This window comes from Engystomops pustulosus, chromosome 5 (genome assembly GCF_040894005.1).
Source record: "Engystomops pustulosus chromosome 5, aEngPut4.maternal, whole genome shotgun sequence".
Lineage (NCBI taxonomy): Eukaryota > Metazoa > Chordata > Amphibia > Anura > Leptodactylidae > Engystomops > Engystomops pustulosus.
The window spans coordinates 154,940,361-154,962,439 of NC_092415.1; the positions used below are offsets into that span (position 1 = coordinate 154,940,361).

The window sequence follows — 22,079 nt, forward strand, 5'->3', positions numbered from 1 at the left end:
GCAGCCGCCCGCGGGGAACGCGGATATATATTGCTTAAACCCCACCCCCTTCGTGACGTCACATCGCGGTCTCTGACCAATGCGGAGGCACCCAGGGAACGGGCCTCCCCGCATCAGTGCGGCCCCCTTGTGTCATTAGACGTTGCAGCCAATGGGAAAAGACCAGACGCCCACCCACCCCCGATCAGGTGACCGGAGGCGGGCCGAGCCCGGTCATGTGACCGCACGTCAGCGGATGATCCAGAAGGACCGCTCTGACCGCGCGATATCAATTCCCATCGGCTGCTCGGGACCAAATATGTAAACAAAGATACGAGGCCGCTTCTGCCCAGATAATACGGGCAAGAGTGTGTGTGTATGTATGTATGTATGTATGTATGTATGTGTGTATGTATGTATGTCCGCTAAAGGATTCTGTGCCGTCACATTTACAATCACCAAATTTGGCACAGTCGCTTTCTGTGACTCAGGGAACGCCATAGACTGATCCACTTATTACCCACCATATACAGGAGCCATTATCTGCTACTGCTGCTGTGGCAGTTGGAACTGAGCCATGATTGGTTGCGGTTCTGCCACAGGTCATTAATATGAGCTCTGAGCTATGATGGGTCACTATAGGCAATGAGTATAAGATGTTTATGTGTGAGATATCATGGACAGGGATAAAGAAATAAGGGGAGATTTATCAGAAATGTCTGAGGTAAAACTGTTCTAGTTGCCCTTGGAAACAAACCAGAAATCAGCTGTAATTGTAACAGCTGTGGGAGATGAAACTTGAGCTCTGATTGGTTGCCATGGGCAACTAAAGCAGTTCTGCTCTCAGACACTTCTGTTTAATCTCCCCATAGACAAAGAGACAATTGGGGACAGAGACAGTCACTGAAATGATAGTGTTAGAGAAAAGACAGTCACTGGAATAAGAGTCTCAGAGACAGACAGTCGCTGGAATGAGAGTCCCCTGCCGGATCCTCCTGATTTCCCGTTGTGACTTTGATTCGGTTCCCAACTTCGATCTCGTGCTGCCTATCCTGACCTACCGCTATGCTCCCGACTCCAATCCTGTGCTGCCTGTCTCAACCTTCTGCCTGTCCCAACCACGCTTCTGCCTAACATCTGTGCACCTTTCCTTGGCTGCCACCGCGGACAAAGTTGCACATGTGGAACGACCTGGTGGCACTACGCTGCAACAAGTACAACCCGCTTTGGGACGGGCTCTGGTGAAAACCGCGTGCTCCCAGGTGTCAGCTTACGTCATGGTCCGCGGTGGTCCAGTGGGTCCACTACCCCTGTATCCTGACAGAGAACTTGTATAACAGTGAGATTTTGAGCACAGTGTGACAGATAATTCCCAAACAATTGAGATCATTTGAGTCAACTGAAAAGAAGGAAATTTTCAGATACAAAACAATAACTATGGAAATACTGACTGGATTATATACTGTATATTTATAGACACAAGGAAAACAAAAAACTTCATAGAAATATATTTTATGTAGAAATATAACATTTATATTTTAAGAGGTTAAAATATAGGTTTTACCTGTATATTGAGTAGATGTCAACTCCACCCAGGCAACCACCACAAAGAAGCCAAGCATAAATGTCATTTTTAGTGCAGCACATAGAAGATTCTGGTGAACTCTAAAGATGCAATGTCACAGTAAACAAAATTGTCAATTAAGCATTGAAAAAGCAATGGAAAACATACAGGGGGCATTTATTATCAAATTTCAAACTGAAAAGTGGCTGAATTTTTTATTTCCCTTGCTGCGCCTCTTGCACCTTATTTATGAAGTGTTGCCACCACAATATTGGTGCCACTTTTGAGTCTGGCACTTTTCTGGCACTTCTATTTTTCCAACTCGTTTTGTGGTGCAATTTGTGGCGCACAATTAGAGCAGCTTAAAGTTTGTCTAGGGAATTCTATTTCACCTTTGTGAATGTGTACACAGTTTTAAACCTCTGTGTGCCAAATCATTAATCCCTTGCGCCACAAACTTATATCCCACTAAAATATTATGACACAATTCCTGCCCCACACTGCACCCAAATGAATAAATGCCGGCCATAATGTTTTCTGTGCTACGTTGTCTCCATTATGCCAGGCTCCCATTTTGGATTCTGAAACCATTATAAAACAATTCATGTGACTGCTGCCACAGGTGGCCAAAGAGACTGGTATACGGATCTCGGCCTTAAAAGGCTAAAACAGGGAATACACTAGAAGATTTCTCTTTTTCTCTCATTGTTGTACAGATTGTCCGACGATAATGCACTCTGCCGCTATTCATTACGATCATGCGCCTGATATCCTGCATGTGTCGCTTCCCCTCTCAGGTCCGCCGGAGTTCACCTTCTTCTTCCTGGTTCATGTAAGTGCATTGTCTTGTGACACAATTTGAAAGTTAAATCCCGCGCTCAGTCTGAATCATTCAGATTGTCCGATGGCCCACCCCCGATTTATGTCACATAGAAGCCAAAAACCGATTGCACGTGACACAATCCCAGCGCAGACACCTGTTAAATACCGATCAAAGCTATGCAAATCCCAAAAATGGCAAACAGTCCGACAAAATAGTGATCCGCGACCCTTAGTGAATGAGCCCCAATATCTCTAAATATCTCTAAAAGTAATTGTAGGTGAGGCAATATAGTTGCTCCCATAATTATGCACATAAATAAATAAAAAAACAATAAGAAAAAATATATTTAAAAAAAATATATACTTTTTTGTCTTGGTTTTTAATAAATTAAAAATATTGGTAATAGATTCTCTTTTCAAAATTAAAGAAGACCTCCAGTGATCTCCTTCCTCCTGACTGTATTTTATATGCTGTACTTTTTGCAGTGTTGGTTTCTTTTACTAGTCTTCCCTACTGTCCTGAAAGCCTGATCCCCGGAAGGGGCATTACACCATTCTATCTGTTAACAATTTCCTTTTTTATATCAGCAGTAAGAACATCTGGAGCCAGTGAGATACTGACTGCTGAATGGGGGTTTATTGTCTGTAGCACTATAACGTATACAGTAGGTGGGGGGACACTGCACACAGCAATTAGATACTTGTTGCATTAACGGTCAGAAGGTACACACAAAAGAATTTAGGGACTTGTAGGAAACTTCCTTCATATGGGAATCCTCTTGCTCTTCCCACTATCTCTAATTTTGGACTTTCCACCGTGAATGAGAAATAGCATTTGTAAGTATATGTGCATACCATCTACAGAATAGAGAGAGAAACAGCAAGAAAAAGAACAGAAACATAAGGGAACACATTGCATGATTAATTTACGTTAGAGTGTTCATGTAATACATACATAAACATTGGTAGATGCTTCTTATCCAAGACACATCTATTGCTCGGAGACCACTATGAAAACATTGCACCAGATCTCCTAAAAGTAAGAACATAAGAAATGTTGTACTGTTGCTAAAATGTTCTAGCATAAAAAATAATAGCAAATCATAAGTAAGAGGTTGTTCCCAAGAACTCCTAACTCACGGATGTCTGTATGCTCATTATTTACTGAACTTTAGTCCAAGGCAGAAATGATCAACTGTAAGGTCTCTGTAATCTTTGTTTAAATGTCAACCCAAAATTTGTAAAACCCATTTGTCACAAAATTTGGCTGGAGTTACAGGTAGGACAGTGCATTCCTGTGGAGAGCTTTGGGTATGAGGGGGATTACCGTATTTTTCAGACTATAAGGCACACAAAAAATCCTATGATTTTCTTAGAAATCTAAAGTGTGCCTTATAGTCCGGTGCGCCTTATATATGAAACGGTCATGTTTAACAGGAGCTCCGGGCCACGCCAGCAATATCCTGCAAACATCCTGCAAACACTGTAGACGGGCACAATACCCAACACCGGTGCCCTGGTAACGCAATAACAACATCATGCCCCTCAGTGCATCGGAGCAGGGCAGTAGCATGGAGAACCCGGAGCCGTGTCCGTGACCCTGCATGGCCGGCAGTACCAGAGGGGGACTCGGCAGTGACTGGAGGAGGCAAGGAGGCAAGTCGGAGGAGGGCAGCGGACTCTACTTACATGACCGTAGACGTCCCTTCACAGCACATCTCCAGCGGGAACTGAAGACCATGCGGGGTGTGAACAACAGGCGAACCACCGGGCTTCTTCATCTGCTGTACGCACGGACTGGTGTGCCTTATATATGCACCTAAGCATCTTAGCAGGCATTTATTGATAAAGTGCCTTATAATTCGGTGCGCCTTATCATCCGAAAAATATGGTAGTCTGAATTGAATTTGGAAGGTGATGGGCAACCAGTGCAGTGACTGGCACAGGCGGATATTATATATTGGATCTTAACCATGCTTACAATATATCTTAATAGTCGATGAACACAATAGGGGGAATCCAACAATGTGTAACAGGTTCTGGCAGTTTCTAACTAGAAAACACTAGTCTTTTGCTGCCCCAGATTTATGACTCTGATGATAAATTCTGGTGCAGCATAAGACTGCCGGTTCCTACTTTAGACCTAGTTTTAGTGGGTATAAACTGTGGTTCAGAATTTTTGGCCCAGAGAGACGATTTCCCATTAACCACACCCTTTCCTTTTAAACCCCTCCTATTTTTTGAAGGCCACACCCCCTTGGTCTGAAAAGTGCAAAAAGAGGTCCAAAAGCCTTGATAAATGTGGTATATTTTAGACTTTTAAGAATTTGATATTTTTTGATGCAAATCTACCAGAATTCTGGCGAAGTATATTCCTCACAATGGGTCAGATTTGTTAAAAGTTTAATCATAAAACTGGTGTAGTTTAAGATTATCTAGTCAGGCTTTGCACCTCATGTTAGTTGCCTAAGTTCACACCAGAACATTTACGCCAGACTTTGGCTTATTTTTGTTGCACTTTTAAAGCAAAATTAGGCCACTTCCCCTTTACATATAAGTTGAAAAAGTTTCTCAAACGCTAAAACTTTTGACAAATGTGGTACACAGTTCTGTTTTTTACACAAAATACATTTTAACTCCTACATCTGGTGTAGATGCTTCTGATTTTCCACATTTTTTTGCTGAAGAAAAAATTGCAGAGTTATACAGTACCAGGAAAGTAGTAGAGATTGTAGCAAATCAAATAATTGTCTGAATCTTAAAGGAGTTGGCCACTTTACCTCATGTTTTTGTAACATGTGTGTAAGTGTGGGGGGCAGGATATTTGGTAATTTACCAAAATACATTTATTAATAGTTCTGCTCTGCTTTCTTGACTTCTTTACTTCTGTAAAGTGAAGTTTTCTGTCTTTTACCTCATTAGCAGTCATTCCTGTCCAAAAAAATGGCTGCAGAAAGAGGGTCATTAGTAATCACATGACTCTCAATTTATGGACAGGAATGTCTGGCTGATGAGGTAAAAGACAGGAGGCTTCACTTCACAGAACTATTAATAATTAATAGATGTATATTGGTAAATAACCCAATATCCTGCCCCTCACACTTACACACACATTACAAAAAAAAACATGAGGTAAAGTGGCCAACACCTTTAAGTGGTATTTAAGGCGGGATAACCTGTTCTGAATGAGGATAATCTTAAAGAAATATCTGACACTGAACTTCAGATTGTCGCAGAGCTCATCTATCCATGTCTCTTGGTATAACATATAAGAAGATATGGGGCACAAAATGACCAGATTAAAAACATAAGATCATAAGATTTAAAGAAGCATTCTAATCTGGGAATTCACATTTATCTGGGCATTTAATTTCAGCTACCATATACATACATTTTTTTCAAATGGATGTTATTTAACCACTTAACGCCTGAGACACTTTTCACCTTCCTGACACGGCCCATTCTTTCAAATCTGCCCTGTGTCACTATAAGTGGTTATAACTTTGAAACTCTTTAACATATCCAAGTGATTTTGAAATTGTTTTCTCGTGACACTTTGTACTTCTTGTTAGTTGAAAACTTTTGGTGGTATGTTCTGCATTTATTTATGAGAAAATCAGATATTTGGTGAAAATTTGGAAAAATTCTCGATTTTCGAACTTCAAAATGTTCTACTTTTTCTACACGTAGTCATAACCGCAAAAAAACTTGATAACTAACATTCACCAAATGTCTACTTAATGTGGATATGTTTTTTTATACATGCTCTCATTTTTTAGGACGTTGTGGGGCTTTGAACTTTAGGTGTGATTTTTCACATTTTCATAAAAAACGCAAAATCCTGCTATTGAGGGACCTGCTCAGGTTTCAAGTCACTTTGAGAGGCCTAAATAAAAGTAAAACCCCACAAATTACCCCATTATAGAAACTACACCCCTCAACGTACATAAAACAACTTTTATGAAGTTTGTTAACCCTTTGATTGTTTTACAGGGGTTAAAAAAAAATCGGATGCAATTTTGAAAGTAAAATTTTTTTGGGCTAAATGAATGTGTTTTTCATAAAATGTACAAATTCTCAGTGGATAAAATACCAAAACACTCCACAAAATTTGATACCCAATCTCTCCCGCGTATAACAATATCCCATATGTGTTGGTAACCTGCTGTATGGGCACACGGCAGGGCATCAAAGGGAGCTGCGCCATTCAGAGCAGATTATGCATTGTCACTTTTTATTGACTATACAATCTTTATTTTTTTGGCAATTTGGACATATAAGGGCTTATTTTTTGCGACATGAGATGCACTTTACAAATATTTCATTTAAGTGGGTCATTAGCTTATCAATGAGATTTTTTTAACTCTTGAATGTATGGGTGAAAAGAAAATTGTCAATTTTGGTTTCCTTTCTTTTAGTATCTTTTGGGGGTCATTTGCTAAGGGCCCGATTCGCGTTTTCCCGACGTGTTACCCGAATATTTCCGATTTGCGCCGATTGTACCTGAATTGCCCCGGGATTTTGGCGCACGCGATCGGATTGTGCCGCATAGACGTTGGCATGCGCGCAACGGAAATCGGGGGGCGTGGCCGAACGAAAACCCGACGTATTCGGAAAAAACCGCCGCATTTAAAAACCGAAAATGTGTCGCTTGGGAAGCGCTTACCTTCACCTGGTCCAGCTCGGTGTATTCCGGTGCGTTCAGATGATTTTCAGCGCAGCAGCGCCACCTGGTGGACGGCGGAGGTACTACCTTCATAAATCCCGTCCGGACCCGAATCCTGTTCAGAGAACGCGTCGCTGGATCGCGAATGGGCCGGGTAAGTAAATCTGCCCCATTATCTTTATTCTACAGATCGCTATTCTACAGATCTTTATTCTACAGATCTCTTTTCGGAGACGTAACTTCAATATTTTTTGGTTGACAGAGCTGATTTAGGGCTTATTTTTTACGTGTTGAGTTGTCCTTTTCAGTGGTACCATTTTGGCACACATAACTTTTTTGATCACGTTTAGTTATTGTATGGATTGTTAAGGACGCGGTGATACCAAATACAGGCAGTCCCCGGGTTACATACAAGATAGGGTCTGTAGGTTTGTTCTTAAGTTGAATTTGTATGTAAGTCGGAATTGTATATTTTATCATTGTAATCCCAGCCAGAACTTTTTTGGTCTCTGTGACAATTGGATTTTAAAAATGTTGGGTTGTCATAAGAATCAGGATTAACTATAAAGCTTCATTACAGACACATTTGATAACTGTTATAGCTGTTTATTGTAGCCTAGGACTAAAGTACAATAAATTACCAATATCCAGTGGTCCGTTTGTAACTAGGGGTCGTATGTAAGTCGAGTGTAAGTAGGGGACCGCCTGTATGTGGGTTTTTTTGGCGATTTTGTGGGTTTTTAAACTTTATTACATGTGTATAGGGAATGTTTGTGTTTAGGGGACTTTAACTTTATTTAATTAATTATTTTTATTAAAATGTGCTTTTATTTAATGTTTTCAACTTTTTTTATTTACTTTTACAGGTTGGTTTGAACAAGCGATCCACTGATTGCTTGTTCAAGCTCTTCTTCACCTTACACAGTGTAATACAGATGTAATACTGCGCATGCTCAGTGTGTTACAGCCGGGTACTGCCAGAAGGCAGGATCCGGCTCCCAGAAGAAGATCGCGCAGCCCTGGGACACTAGCAGCGGACTAACTGTGTGAAGATAATTTCCCATAAATTTAGCCATGTTGTTCCTTACAAACGCAATAGCTGTCCTTGGATACGACCACCTCTGCTGGAGGGATTGAACAAAGAAACAAATAGTTTGTATATATATGAAATGGCATGAGTTACTGCCTGTCCCACAGCCATCCTTTGGTAATTAATTCTGAATGCAGGAGGTTGGGCAGGGCTCAATAGCGTATGTCTGGCAACCACTGCCAGGGTGCAGGGGTGGTCATATCCAATGAGAGCTATCTTGTTTATAAGAGACAACATGGCTACATTTATGGGAAATTATCTTCACCCAGGAACATTTCTTTTTTAAATATGTCATTGAAGAAATGTACATTTTATGGCAGAATTAAATTAAATGACTTTTCAATACTTTGTAGTGAAATGTCTTGTCTATAGGGGCACCAAATGCTTGATAACTGCAGCCTGTTGAGGGTTGTTATGGGACATGTTATGGGACTTTATCAATATGGTGCAGTATCAAATGTAAGTTAATGTAAGTGTCCCACTATGATTGGGATAGAAATACATTGCATATTGTTTTTATGTTTTTTTGTAATTCTAAACAAAAAAGATGTATGTTTCAGATTCATTTTTTTGGTTAAAAATGTTAATACAAGTTTTATTTTATAGCCTCACATTAAATGTGTTAGTCTTTCAGGGTCTGCAAATTCACATTTTATAAGCATGCAGTCAGTCAAGATTCTGGTACAATTCCAAGAACCTCAAACAAACAGATGTAATTAAACCTCTGCCAAGTATTAAACGTCCAATTTTTAAATTAGATTCTAGATTTTGGTATTAGGTAATTGGTATAAAAAGAAGTCAATTTTCATGTGATGTTATTTTCACTTGACATTAATATATTTCTGGTTTCATTGTTTGACAGATTCTGTAGGGTAGCAAAAACTGGCCATGATAATTCAATTGACCTATAATGGGGTTACTGGTCCAAAATAACAGTCAGGAGCTGTTCCCATGGTCCAAATAAAATAGTCATGACATTATATGATGCATACACCTGCATACAAAAGTTTTACTTATAAGGCTGCAAACTAGGCCTGCAAAAAAATCTGAAGGCTAGCTAATGAAGTTATATGATCCTTACCCAGCAACCTACAACAAATAAGGGCCATAAATGCAGTACAACCCTGTATTTTGTGCCCCCCATTGACCTATAGCAGTGGTGGCGAACCTATGGCACGGGTGCCAGAGGTGACACTTGGAACCCTCTCTGTGGGCACCCAGGCCATCACCCAACACAAAGGTCACCATTCAGGACTCCTCCTCCTGCAGTCACAGGCAGCCCGGAACGTGCCATGTTCAGCACTATTTGTCATTGAAGCCCCTTCTCAGGGCCTGTGATTCATCCTATTAAGGGGACCTTAGAGGGAAGCTACAATAATAATCCAAAATTCTCCATCGTTCTACTGTATTGGTGTCTTCAGGACGCCAATACGTTCAAATCTGTGACACAGTAGGGACCATAAGTTACATAAAACTAGCATTTGGCACTTCGTGAAAAATATGTGGCTTTCGGTTGTAATTTGGGCACTCAGTCTCTAAACGGTTCGCCATCACTGACCTATAGGATTGGCTAATCACAAACACAGCCAATTATAGGACCTGCTCTGAATTTTTCCTCAGGGAAACTAAACAAATTAGGATGTGAGCTTGCTGCAAAAAAACACACATTACCTTGCACACTTTAAGTAAAAATTATCATGTGAATAGCACAAATGTGAGATAATGGAGCTTATTTATCAGGGCTTCTGCACCAGAACAACAGTGTATAAGCATTGAAATAATCCCAAATGCTAGTGATACATCCCCCACCGGGCCTAGCCTTTTCTTGGGGGCCTGGAGGCAGCCGGGGCCCAGAATACCGGAGTGGCTGGTGGTTGCGGACTAGGCACGCTAGTGTCACGGTGCTTGGTATGGGGACCGGAGGGCTGTCCTACAGCCTGGCAGGACTCCAGCAGGTGGTGTTGGCAAGAAATGATGTAGAGGGAGAGGCTGTAGTACTGGTTGTCCCTGGGGCAGCCCTTAGAGCCTGTAGTATGTGTCCCTGTATGATAGATGGGGCGCCCTTGGTGGTGATACAGCTGTAGCAGGGACCAGACGTAGGCAATGTTGTGCATAAAAGTAACTTACAGTTCTTTATTCAACCAATGGTAACAACACGCCAAATGATTCTGTACAAGTGCAGTACTGGAATGGTTTTGGAGAGGAACTTCAGGAGTTGGGTCACCAGCCTGGATGCAGGGGCAGACTGGGATGTAGCTGTGTCCAATCCTGGAAGCTGCAGCTTTGTCCTGGTTGTCCTGTGTCACTCTGTCTGTAGTTATTGAGCTGAGGCCTAGAAGCCTGTGAGCAGAGCATGTGCTCTGAGCTCCTCCTGTGTTGAGATCTTGATCTCCTGAGAGCTAACTCCTACCCTGACTAATGGTTTAGTTACTCCCTAGTCAGGTAGTAAAAGGGCACTAGCATGGTATGCATTATCCCTGTACTGTGATGTGTGTATTATCACTGAACTGTGACATCACTGTGTTTATTACCTGTGCACTGTGACATTACTGTGTGTGTATTCTACCTGTACTGTGTTGTCACTGCGGATATTTTTTCTGTACTTTTACATTACTTTGTGCACCCTCTATCTACTGTAATGTCACTTTGAGTATTATCCCTGTACTATGACATCACAGTGCATATTCTCCTTGTACTGTGACATCACTGTGTGTATAATCAGTGTACAGTGATGTCACTGTGTGTATTATCCCTGTACTATGACATCACAGTGCATATTCTCCTTGTACTGTGACATCACTGTGTGTAAATTCCTGTACTGTACTGTAAACGGTGTATTATGGAAATGTGTTAGGTAAATGGGGTATAAATAATGTGCTGGAAATGGTAGAGGCACACTCCGATTGAAGGGGAGAGCCCTATAATAGTGTGTAGGGTATTAGTAGTGCTGCCCTGTATTCCCTGCTACTACAGGTACTGTAAAGGAACAATGTTAGCAGTGAACAGGAGAAGTACTGGCCTGGCTGAGCGCAGCACTGATAATATTATGCACTCTGCATGGCCAGCACTTCATCTACTTGCTTCTGGCATTGCAGAGGGGCAGTGGAACACATGGCCACCTTTAGGGAGTGGCAAACTTTTGTGGGCAAAGGATGTATTGTCCTTTGTTGAATGTCCGTGTGAAGACGTTTATCATATATTTCCTGCCCCAAGCAGAGAAGGTAGGCAGAGCAGCACAATGAAAAAACGAATTAAGATTTGTGGTGGGTGCAGGCTTCGAAAGGATCCGACTCAAAATCCCATAAGTAGCAAAAATTCCAAACAAGGAAGCAGCATTCCGTGGAAAAAATCAGTGTTTTATTTCGCCAATGGGCAGATGCAACGTTTCAGCATGCTTGAAAATGGCTGCATTGAGACAGCTGAAACTGCCCACTGGCAAAATAAAACACAGATTTTTTCCACGGAGTGCTGCTTCTTTGTTTGGAATTTTTATATATTTCCTGCCTATATATTGATCATCTCCTATATGTATATCTGACTATCTAACCATTTATCTATCTGGCTTTTTGTCTATCTTTTTATCTATATATCTAAATATATCTTCTTTTTACATACCTCCTATCTATTATTCATCATATCTACCTCCTATCTATTATCTATCCATCTATCAATCAATCTTCTATCTCTCTTACTATATCTATTATTTTGATCTAAATTTAAATCATCTTTCATATTTATCTTCTAAAATCATCTATCTCCTAGAAAATTCTCCTATATTCCCATATTAAAAATTGCCTTACAATACGGTACTACTGTTTGTAACCTACTAAATGCTATTATTGCGCAAATCCCGAAAATACGAAAATCCAACGAAAGTGTGATCCACGGACCCTTAGTAAATAAGCCCCATTGTGTAATTTCACATAAAAAGCACCACAAACAATAAAACCTGGTGGTATCCCACCACAGCAAGTCCAACCTGCTTTGCAGCGGGCTCTGATGAAAACTGAGAACCACTTAGACTCCTCTCCCAGGTGTCGGCTTACGTCATCGTCTGCGGTGGTCCAGTGGGTCCACTACCCCTGATCCTGACAGTGAGATCTGGCCATGGACCCTGCCAATTTTCCATAACCCGAACTTGTTGACCTCACCTCCATCGTAGCTCAGCAGTCTGAGTAGATTACCGTGCCGGGCCAGCAGATCAACCAGCTCACCCCGATTATGCAACAGCTATATGCAGCCCAGCAGCAGCCTCCATTTCCTGCAGCACCTCCCGCTACAGTTGCTACAGCGACTTCAGAAGAAACCAGACTGCGTTTGTCTATGTCGTTCAAATATGACAGTGATGCCGAGTCGTGCAGGGGTTTCATCACTCAGTGCTCACTGCACATCAAGCTGATGCCTACACCACAGTCCACCACAGAGAGGTCTAAGGTGGCTTTCATGGTCAGCCTACTCTCCATGAAAGCCCTTGCATGGGCCACCCCTCTCTGGGGCAGGAACAACCCCACCACTGCCAACATCACCGTGTTCCTTGCGGAATTTCGGTCTGTCTTCGAGGAACCAGCCTTGGCATCTTCTACGGAGACCGCCCTGCTAAACTTACGTCAAGGGGACTTGTCTGTTGGTGACTACATGGTTGAATTCTACACTCTAGCCTCCGAGCTCTCTTGGAATGAAGCGGCCTTGACCGCCACCTTTAAGAAAGGACTGTCAAGCCAAATCAAAGACACACTGTCTGCATGGTATCTGCTGTCTTCTCCATGTTCTAAACAGTCAATTACCTGATAAAACTGAAGCTGAAAAAGACTTGGGGATATTGGTGGATGGTAAACTTAATTTTAGTGACTAGAGCCAGGCAGCTGCTGCTGAAGCAATTTAAAATTATGGGATGTATCAAGAGAGAAATAGATTGTCATGATAAGGACATAGTTTTGCCTTTATACAAATCATTGGTCAGGCCACACATGGAATATTGGGGCACATTTACTTATCCTTCCGACGGAGTTCACCAAAAGTGCATTGTCCGCGATTCACTGTGCACGATAATGCACTGTGCCGTGATTCACTAAGATTGTACGCCCGATATCCTGCATGTGCCGCTTCCCCGTTCAGATCCAACAGAAATTACCTTCTTCTAAGTGGTGCATGTAAGTGTATTGTATTGTGACACAATTTGAAAGTTAAATCCCGTGCTCAGTCTGAATCCAACTGCACGCACCCCAATATGCGTTGCACGAAAGCCAGAGCAGCTGCACCAATAAACTATTGGGGCAGATTTACTTACCCGGTCCTGTCGCGATCCAGCGGCGCGTTCTCTGTGGAGGATTCGGGTCTTCCGGCGATTCACTAAGGTAGTTCCCCCGATGTCCACCAGGTGTCGCTGCTGCGCTTAATTTAATTTTCACAGAAGTTCACCAAGCAAGGCCGGGTGCAGGTAAGTGCGTCTCAAGCGACAAATTTTTTTTAAAAAAACACGTGCTTACCTTAACTCGGCCCGGCATGGTGAACTCCAGTGCATTCAGCGCAGCAGCGACATCTGGTGGACGTCGGAGGAACTGCCTTAGTGAATCCCGGCAGAACCCGAATCCTCCTCAGAGAACGCGCCGCTGGATCGCGAATGGACCGGGTAAGTAAATCTGCCCCAGTGTGTAAAAAGGACATAGTAGAACTGAAATGGGCGCAGAGGAGAGCAAGCAAGATTATTAGGGGAATAGGGGGACTAGAATACAATGACAGATAAGGGGAGGGGAATGAGGGGAAACCTCATTACAATGTACAAATGCCTGATCGGGCAGTACAAGAATCTCTCCAAAGATCTTTTTATACCGAGGCCTGTGACCAGGACAAGGGGGCATCCTCTACACCTAGAGGAGAGGCGGTCCTACTGTTGCCATAGGCAAAGGTTCTTTATTGTAAGAGCAGTGAGACTATGGAACTCTCTGCCGCAGGAGGTTGTTATAGCGGACTCTATGTACATGTTCAAGAGAGGCCTGGATGCCTTCCTGGGGAGCAGAAATATCATGGGTTATGGGGAAAAAACATTTTTTAATTCTTAAAGGTTGGACTTGATGGTCTTTTTCCAGCCTTACATACTATGATACTATGATACCTCATCTCCCTGGCCACTCGGATAGACATCCGGTTTTCAGAGCGCCTGGAGGGGAAGCGCCTAGAACATATGCAGATCAGGAACCGTTATCTGCCCCACTTGGCTGTATTTTTTCAAAGACAACCCCAGCCGCCCTCCTTGTCTGCTCCAGAGGAGGCCATGCAGGTGGATACAGCTCGTCTGACTCCCCAAGAATGCTCTAGACGTTGTCAGGGGAATCTTTGCCTCTTTTGTACCAGCCCGGAGCACTCCCTCCACAGCGTCCGGGAAACGCACGCACCTAGGGTTCCTGAAAGAAGTGTGAAAGCTAAGCTTCTCCACTACTGAACATACTTGTACTGCTCAGCTCTGGGACAGGTAGCCAGTTTCAATTTCTGCCTTTCCGGATTTTAGCTCTGCAGGAAACTTCATGTATGCTGCCCTGGTCTTCTCGAGTCTTCCTGTTGTCCGACTCGAGAAGTCGCTGGTCATATTCTTGTGACCCCTGCCAGATCTTTGTGCCTTAGAGAAAGTGTTCATGTTGTGATTCCTGTGCATTTTCAGTTGTGACCTTCTGCTACGTTCCTGACGTCGATTCCTTGCCGTCTGTCTTGACCTTCTGCTACGTCCCTGACTCTGATCCTGTGCCGCCTGTCCTGAGCTCCTTACTGACTTCTTCTCCAATCCTGCCTGTGATTCTGTACCTCCCCTTGGCCACCACCGCAAGCAAAGTCACGCCTGTGGAGCGACCTGGTGGTATCCCGCTGCAGCTGAATACCGGGTGCCACTTAGACTCTGCTCCCAGGTGTCGGCTTATACCATCGCTCGTGGTGGTATAGTGGGTCCAATACCCCTGAATCTGACAGTTCCTTTTCATCTAGCCTTGTAGTGTAGATGTCGATTTCTGCTTGCATTGATTGTGGTGTATCCTCTATGACTGTTGATACCGTTTCTATAATGTTTGGTGCTTTTTTTTGGCCACCTCCTTCGCAAGTTTTTTGTAGTTCATACGAGACTTTAATTGCTGCTGTAAGCTGGCATCGGACTTTCCAAGCTCCTCCTTTGATTGGTCACCCTCATTAGTCCGGTGTTGTGGTGGCGGCATCATGTCTCAACTATAGTGTCTCACCTTGGCTTAGTTGTTACTCGTGAGTTTTGGTGAGCTCAGATATTTGCACCCGAGTCTTTTTGTTAATGCTTAATTTTTTGCAGTCACTGCTGCGTCTGCGCTTTAGCTGCTCTGTATGATCTGGATGCTGCATTCTATCAGGCTGTATGCCTTTGGTTCTTGAGTGGTGAATGTGACAGCTTGCCTGTTCAGCGGTGGCCAGTTTCTTTTGCTGTTGTTCTCAGGGCACTCTACAGCAGTTGGCGGTTTGGCTCAAAGTCTATGCTGTGCTGCCGTGTGGAGATAATGGCCGCCGGGTCTTTTATCTTGCATTTACCCTGATTGTCAACTGTGGTTTGTCTCCCTTTGTGCCAGCTCTATTTTGGTCACCCAAGGCTCTCAATGCTCAAGTGGCTGCCGCAGTACCTACTGACTGGTGAGTGCCAAATCTGTGCGCTGTTTGCACGTCTCTACCGGAACGTTCTCTCACCGATCACCTGCCTGTTACTTCCTGCTGTGTACGACGGGAGTCCTGGTTACTGCCTGTGTCGGATTCTGGTGTCAGTCTGGGTGTTGAGGGGCCAAAGTGGGCCTGTGGTGTGTGGTTACACACCTATGAGGTTGGCGGGTGTTGTAGCTCCTCTCACCTGCATCTTCACATGCCAGGGCCGGAACCGGTTATTTTTATCAATGCAAAACCGAAAAAAGTATCAGAGCCACAAATATTTCAAGTGTACACTGAACACTCACCTGCCAGCCCCTGGAAGGGTTAGCTGGAAACTTCTCAAACCTAGGACAGATCAGAAATACTTTGATCGGAAGGTCATGGAACCATACTGGTGCCATCAGATCCCAAACATGGCTCTGTCATTATACTTCCTTTAAAAGTTTTAATCTCCCCACCCCAGGACCCTAGGACAGACGGAGACCCAAGAAGAAGTTTGTTCCACTCCCTTTATATTGGAAACATAATCAATTCACTCTATAAACCCGTTTTAAGATTATGGTGGAGTATGCCTGGAAAGAGGGCATTGAAGTAGAGAGGATTTTTCCACAGAGCAATACTGGTTCTAGGCTGCTACAGGGTGTGAGATTTACCCATCAGACCACTTGCATGGACAGATGTTTTTGTCTTCAGCAAGCTTGCAAATAAACCCATATTTCTTGACCTGACATGTAACCTGACATGATATTGTATTCTCATATTCTCCACAGTATTCTTAATAACACTTCCAACTTCTGATCTTTGCCCTTATATTTAAGCTTTTATATAGGCCCAAGTGCAGATCACATCATACAAAAGGGGACAATATTTGCGCTGATAAATGAGCAATTTATTTGGGAATTTCTTTAATGTATGGAAACACAAGGTAAGGGTTAAAAGAAACTATAAAATACATCCAAGTACCCTGCCACCCATTGCTTCAGAAGGAAATACACCCCAATCTGCCCCCAAGACTTTGGTTTGACAAGCATGTTTGATATTTTTGAATTTTTTGAAGAAAGAAAAAATATTTTGTCAACAAATATTGAAGTAATACAAATTATAAGCAGATTTGTAATTACTTTACAAAATCAAAATAATATATACAGATGACAGTGTAGGATCAATTAGGCTTGACAGGAAATGAAATGACAATTGTACAAATGCCAAACAATGACCTCAACAATGACACAAAAAGCAGCAAACACATTACACACCCGTTTCTTATTAGACTGTTTTTATAAGCAAGCCACAATCATCTTATTCCTTATTGCATTTACCCAAGAGACAAAACATGTATTTACAGATCATTTCATATGTTGGGATTTTATTTCCAATGTGAGGCATCATTTTTGTATATAAAAATGACTGAAGTAAGTTTACCAAGAGTCATAGGATGCAACATTGTAGGATGCAGTACAGTGATTCATTTGCATATCACTTTGAAGTAATTTTTTAGATGAAGCTGGTACAATCATACTTTATTGGCAATATAGACATATTCTTCCCATTACCAAAGTTAAATCTAGACATCACGGCCTGTTAAATCTGAGCACCTTGATTCCTGTGTTTTTTTTCTCTTTCTTTTTAGTAAGTTCATTTCTCAATAAAATGTTATTTTACAATTATGTAGATAAGCGCTTTGGGGGGTGTTACCAGAAACTCTCTGGGTTCTGGCTTCACTGGCACATGCACATCGCCTCACAACCCTTCTATAATACCCTTCCCCCTGGTTAGGCAGTGAATAGAAGTTGGTTGCGCAATGCTGATGATAGGGCGTGGGATGTGCTAGGAAGAGCCTAACGTCGCCGGCTGCGGAAAGGTCAGGAGGAGACAGAGCGTTTCGTAGAAGTGCTGTGGGACTAAATAGAACCCAGTGACTAATTTAGGTCTTGCTGTGGGGGCCTTTTGTTTGCTACTGAAGCTGGACCCAAGGGGCTTTGGTAATACCCCTCCCCCCCAAACACTTCTGGCTCATTTACATAATACTTATCTTTAATAATAAATTCTATTTTTATAACTTAATTTACTAAAAAGGAAGAGAAAAACATCACTGGAATGAATGTGTTCAGATCTAACAGGTTGTCAGTTTGGATGATCAATTTCTTTTAACACATTTTTGTCCCTATCCACTAGATCAGTGATGGCTAACCTTTTAGAGCCGGAGTGCCCAAACTTCAACTAAAAGCCACTTATTTATTGCAAAGTGCCAGCACAGCAATTTAAGTAGTAATTTATTTCCAATTTTCAATTGTTCAGCCTCCTAAGGTCACCAACACAGTTGAAAGGAGGAGGGCAAATTCGTCTAATATAATAGGAACATTCTCCAGGAAGATTCTTTGAGTCCTGTCTGGGGTGATGGCCTGGGTGCCCACACAGAGGGCTCCGAGTGCCGCCTCTGGCACTAGTGCCATAGGTTCGCCACCACTGCACTAGATCTTACGTCCCATTAACTTTTATTGGATTCCCAGGTCAGTTTACAGGACTGTGGCACCCCATTCTGTCATTTGCAGGGGGTCTCAGCATTTGGACACCCGACGAGCAAACAAAGCATATTTGTATAGAAATGCAATATATATATATATTAGTTTCTAATTCTTTCTGTGTATTACAGTGATATATATCTATATATAAACTTATACACATTGTTTATAAAGGAAAAAGAAAAATGTACGCTAATTCTTTTGCCATTTTGCTTTATCTACTCTCTGTCCATGGTTCTGATTGAGATACTAAGTATTTTATGTTTGATTACCAGGTTAATATCTTGTTTTGGGAAAAAATGCAACAAGTGTACTGTATCCCCAGATTATTTTTAGATATTAGGGAAGGTTTAGTGAACTTATGAAAATTAACCACACGCAATGACAATGACAGCAACCAGAAGAAACACATGAACAGCATATGCAGATGTTGAAAGCAAAGGCCAAGGTTACATTCCCACAGTTTTTTCCTATGTGTTTGGCAGGCACTATATAGTACAGCAGGCTTCATCAAAACCACAATAGAGGCAAACTTAAAAAAAAATTCTAATTGTATTGTTTCGGAATATACCATTATTAAAAATATCATGACACAAGGGATACCAACAATGACAAATTTACATATTTCCTTTTATCTAAAATATTTATTCCTAACATATTCAAGATTATACAACTCTTAAAGGGGTTATCCGGGTATAAAAAATTACTTATGGCTAGGCTGGGGCAGGCTATTTAAAAATAATAAACGTGTACTTACTTAGTCCGGCGCTGCTGATGTCCTGCGCCATGGTCCGTCTCATCTGTGCACCGGTTTGTTAATAAGGGTGCACAAGGAGCTTCCTGCTGGCCGGAAGCTCCCATCCAACACCATCTCCCAGCGCTTACAACGCTATTTATTATTTTTAAATAGCCCGCCCCAACCCGACCATAAGTAACTTTTTATAACCGGATAACCCCTTTAATCAATTTTTAGTCATATGCATTTACTCTGACTTTTCTATCTGAATATAGTTATTATTAATAATCTCTCCTTCTCCTTTTATTTCTGCATATATCATATATAAAGAATGCATAAGAAGAAAGCACTACACTGACGCTGGATCACATATGTGCTGCTTCTCTAGGCTATCTAAAATACATGCACTTAATTGATAAGTTGGCGTACAGTATCACCTCTCTCCAAGCACATAATAAATTCTGTGTACAGCACATAAGCCGGATTTTTAGTGCAAATTATTAGTCACAAAATCTGCTTCGTTTAGAGGAGCTCAATAAATTTACTTCTCCACGACCGAGGCTAAATAACAACCAGAATTTAGTCATGTGAATTCAATAATATTCAAACTTTTAAATTCAAACGTTTTATTTTGGAAAAAACAATTAAATGTAGGATGGTAAAAGCAGAGATGTAACTACAGGGGTAGCAGCCACAGAAGCTGCTATGGGGCCTGCCATGTCAGGGGGCCCATCTACCTTACATGCCACACTAAAGAATGGAGGATGTGCACTATTATATACATATGCTAAAGTTTGTTTTTTTCAGCACATTTTTGTACTTGTGCTTATACAGGCGGTCGCCTACTTAAGAACACCTGACTTACATACGAGCCTTAGTTACAAACGGACCTCTGGATGTTGGCAATTTACTGTACTTTAGCCTTAGACTACAATAAACAGCTGTAACAGTTATCACTGGTGTCTACAATAAAGCTTTATTGTTAATCCTGGTTCTATTGACAATCCAAGAAAAATTTGGCTGGGGGTTACAATGATTAAGTATACAGTTCCGACTTACATACAAATTCAACTTAAGAACAAACCTAAAGACCGTTTCTTGTATGAAACCCGGGAACTGCCTGTACTTGAGTAAAGATGGTATTAAATTGGTTTTTACAACATTTTTGGACCAGCACCTGTTTTACATCTCCACAGTTTTTCTACTTAGCAATATTTTTGTCTGTTCTGCGGTAAAGATCTGAGTTTTATGTTCTAGTTATACTCCAACTGTGTATACCATTGCAATCTGTAATGCAACATAAAAAAATGTACAATGTTGGTTTTCTATGTGTTAAAACTCAAAATGGTTCCCAAACGAGTATTCTGATTTTCAGCTTTAAGGTTATATCACATGGTATGACATCATACCTTAGATAGATGTAGTAGGTCCTGTATCCATTATCAATATATTATATAAATTCTTTACATGCTAATCTACCATCAAAATAAAGCATTGTAAACCAGGGCACTTACTCATAGATACAGGCATGGTGACTGTTCCATCTAAAATCAACTTTTAAAAATGTTCTAATGAGCCAGAACGGCTCTGTGGTGGCATTTCCAGGGCCCCTGTTTGATCTGGCTTCACAGGCAGTTACATTGTTCCCACTTCCCCCCTTAGCACTTCTTCTCCCTCTAAATATAAGAGGATTACCACAGGCATGGTGCCTGGATCAATGAGTAAGTTTCCCTGGTATATCTTGCTTGGTTTTAATGTAAGATTTCCTTTAAACTATGTTTAAAGCTTTAAACTATGATTAGCTTGCAAAAGATAGTTACCATGACATAAAGTGTAAAAATTTCAGTTAAACCACCTCAATATTAAAATCTAATATAGGAATTGAATACTTATGCAGATAAATTATAAAGCAAAGAGGATGCATAATATGTTTAGAAAAAAAATGACACGTCCATTGTAATTCATTCATTTCAATAAACATTAACATTTTTTATATTATTTTACTCATAATCCTAACTGGTAATAATATGTCAAATATCCATAAAGCTTAGAATCAGTATGGAGTAGGCTGGAAACTGAGAATCAGCAGGTGCATTCTACAGGTTAAGCTTTTACAGGGCTATTTAATATGAAACTGCAGTAGAACTGTTGTAATGATTTTTAGAATATTACAATTTTACTTGTGGTCGCAGACATAAAGTTCTTCAACCTTGCGGTCCCTAGTTGTTGCAGAGCTACATCTACGACCATTATGACATGATAAGAATTGTCATTTTGCAACAGCTATAAAGCTACAGGATGAAAACTACTGCATTAGAGAAATAAAACATTAAGACAAGCTACATCTGTCAGCATTATCGCCTACTTACAAGTACATGGAGAAATTCCAAGTCAGTCAAGTATCAGAAGCTTCAGATTTTACAGCCGAAAATGAAGTATCTTATTTAAAGGATGGCAGAAATGTCCCTCCCCTTTACAGTGCATGAGACTCCTCGCAAAGATCATCATAAACAGATGGGAACCATAAAAATTTAAGTTGTTATGTGTTTAGGACTAAACTACAATTACAGTTTTTAGCACTTATGCATTTGTGGTACATTGTTTGATGTACTTTACATTTTTTCTGTGCAGAAACCCATGTGGTTCACACCAATAGAGGAAACCTCAAAACCTGGATGGAGCCTCATACTCACATAGCTTGCAGAAGCACTGACGTCAACCAAAATGTCAACCAGCTTACTGGTTGGCCCCTCTGCCTTGTATCTCTTGCCCCTTTTCTTGAAGGTGTTCTAGCCTTTTCCTAGTGGAGCATTGCCTGGTGAAAATACTGCCTCCAAACGGTTACTAGTTTTCAGCATCCGTTCACTGAGACTACTCTCCATCTTGGCATACATATACATGCCTGATTCTGGCAAGACCACACTTTTATCTATTTTTCTGTGACATCACATGGTTGGCACAGCATGTGAAAATTGGTGTTAGGCTCCAGGGGTAGTGGACCCATTGGACCACTGTGGACAATGACGTAAGCCGACACCTGGGACTGGAATCTAAGT

General features: G+C 41.6%; 1 protein-coding gene across 1 annotated transcript in view; it reads right to left on the bottom strand.

Annotated features, from left to right (window-relative positions):
- LOC140133380 (collagen alpha-6(VI) chain-like) overlaps positions 1-21,431 on the bottom strand; it is an 80,597-nt gene extending 59,166 nt beyond the window's left edge. The window contains exons 1-3 of the mRNA XM_072153493.1: positions 21,393-21,431; positions 3,321-3,398; positions 1,544-1,644 (exon numbers count right to left, since the gene is read on the bottom strand). Of these exons, the coding sequence (XP_072009594.1) occupies positions 1,544-1,644; positions 3,321-3,328 (109 nt within the window). The 5' untranslated portion in view covers positions 3,329-3,398; positions 21,393-21,431. The remainder of the gene's footprint in view (positions 1-1,543; positions 1,645-3,320; positions 3,399-21,392) is intronic.
- Between the last annotated feature and the right edge of the window lie 648 nt (positions 21,432-22,079).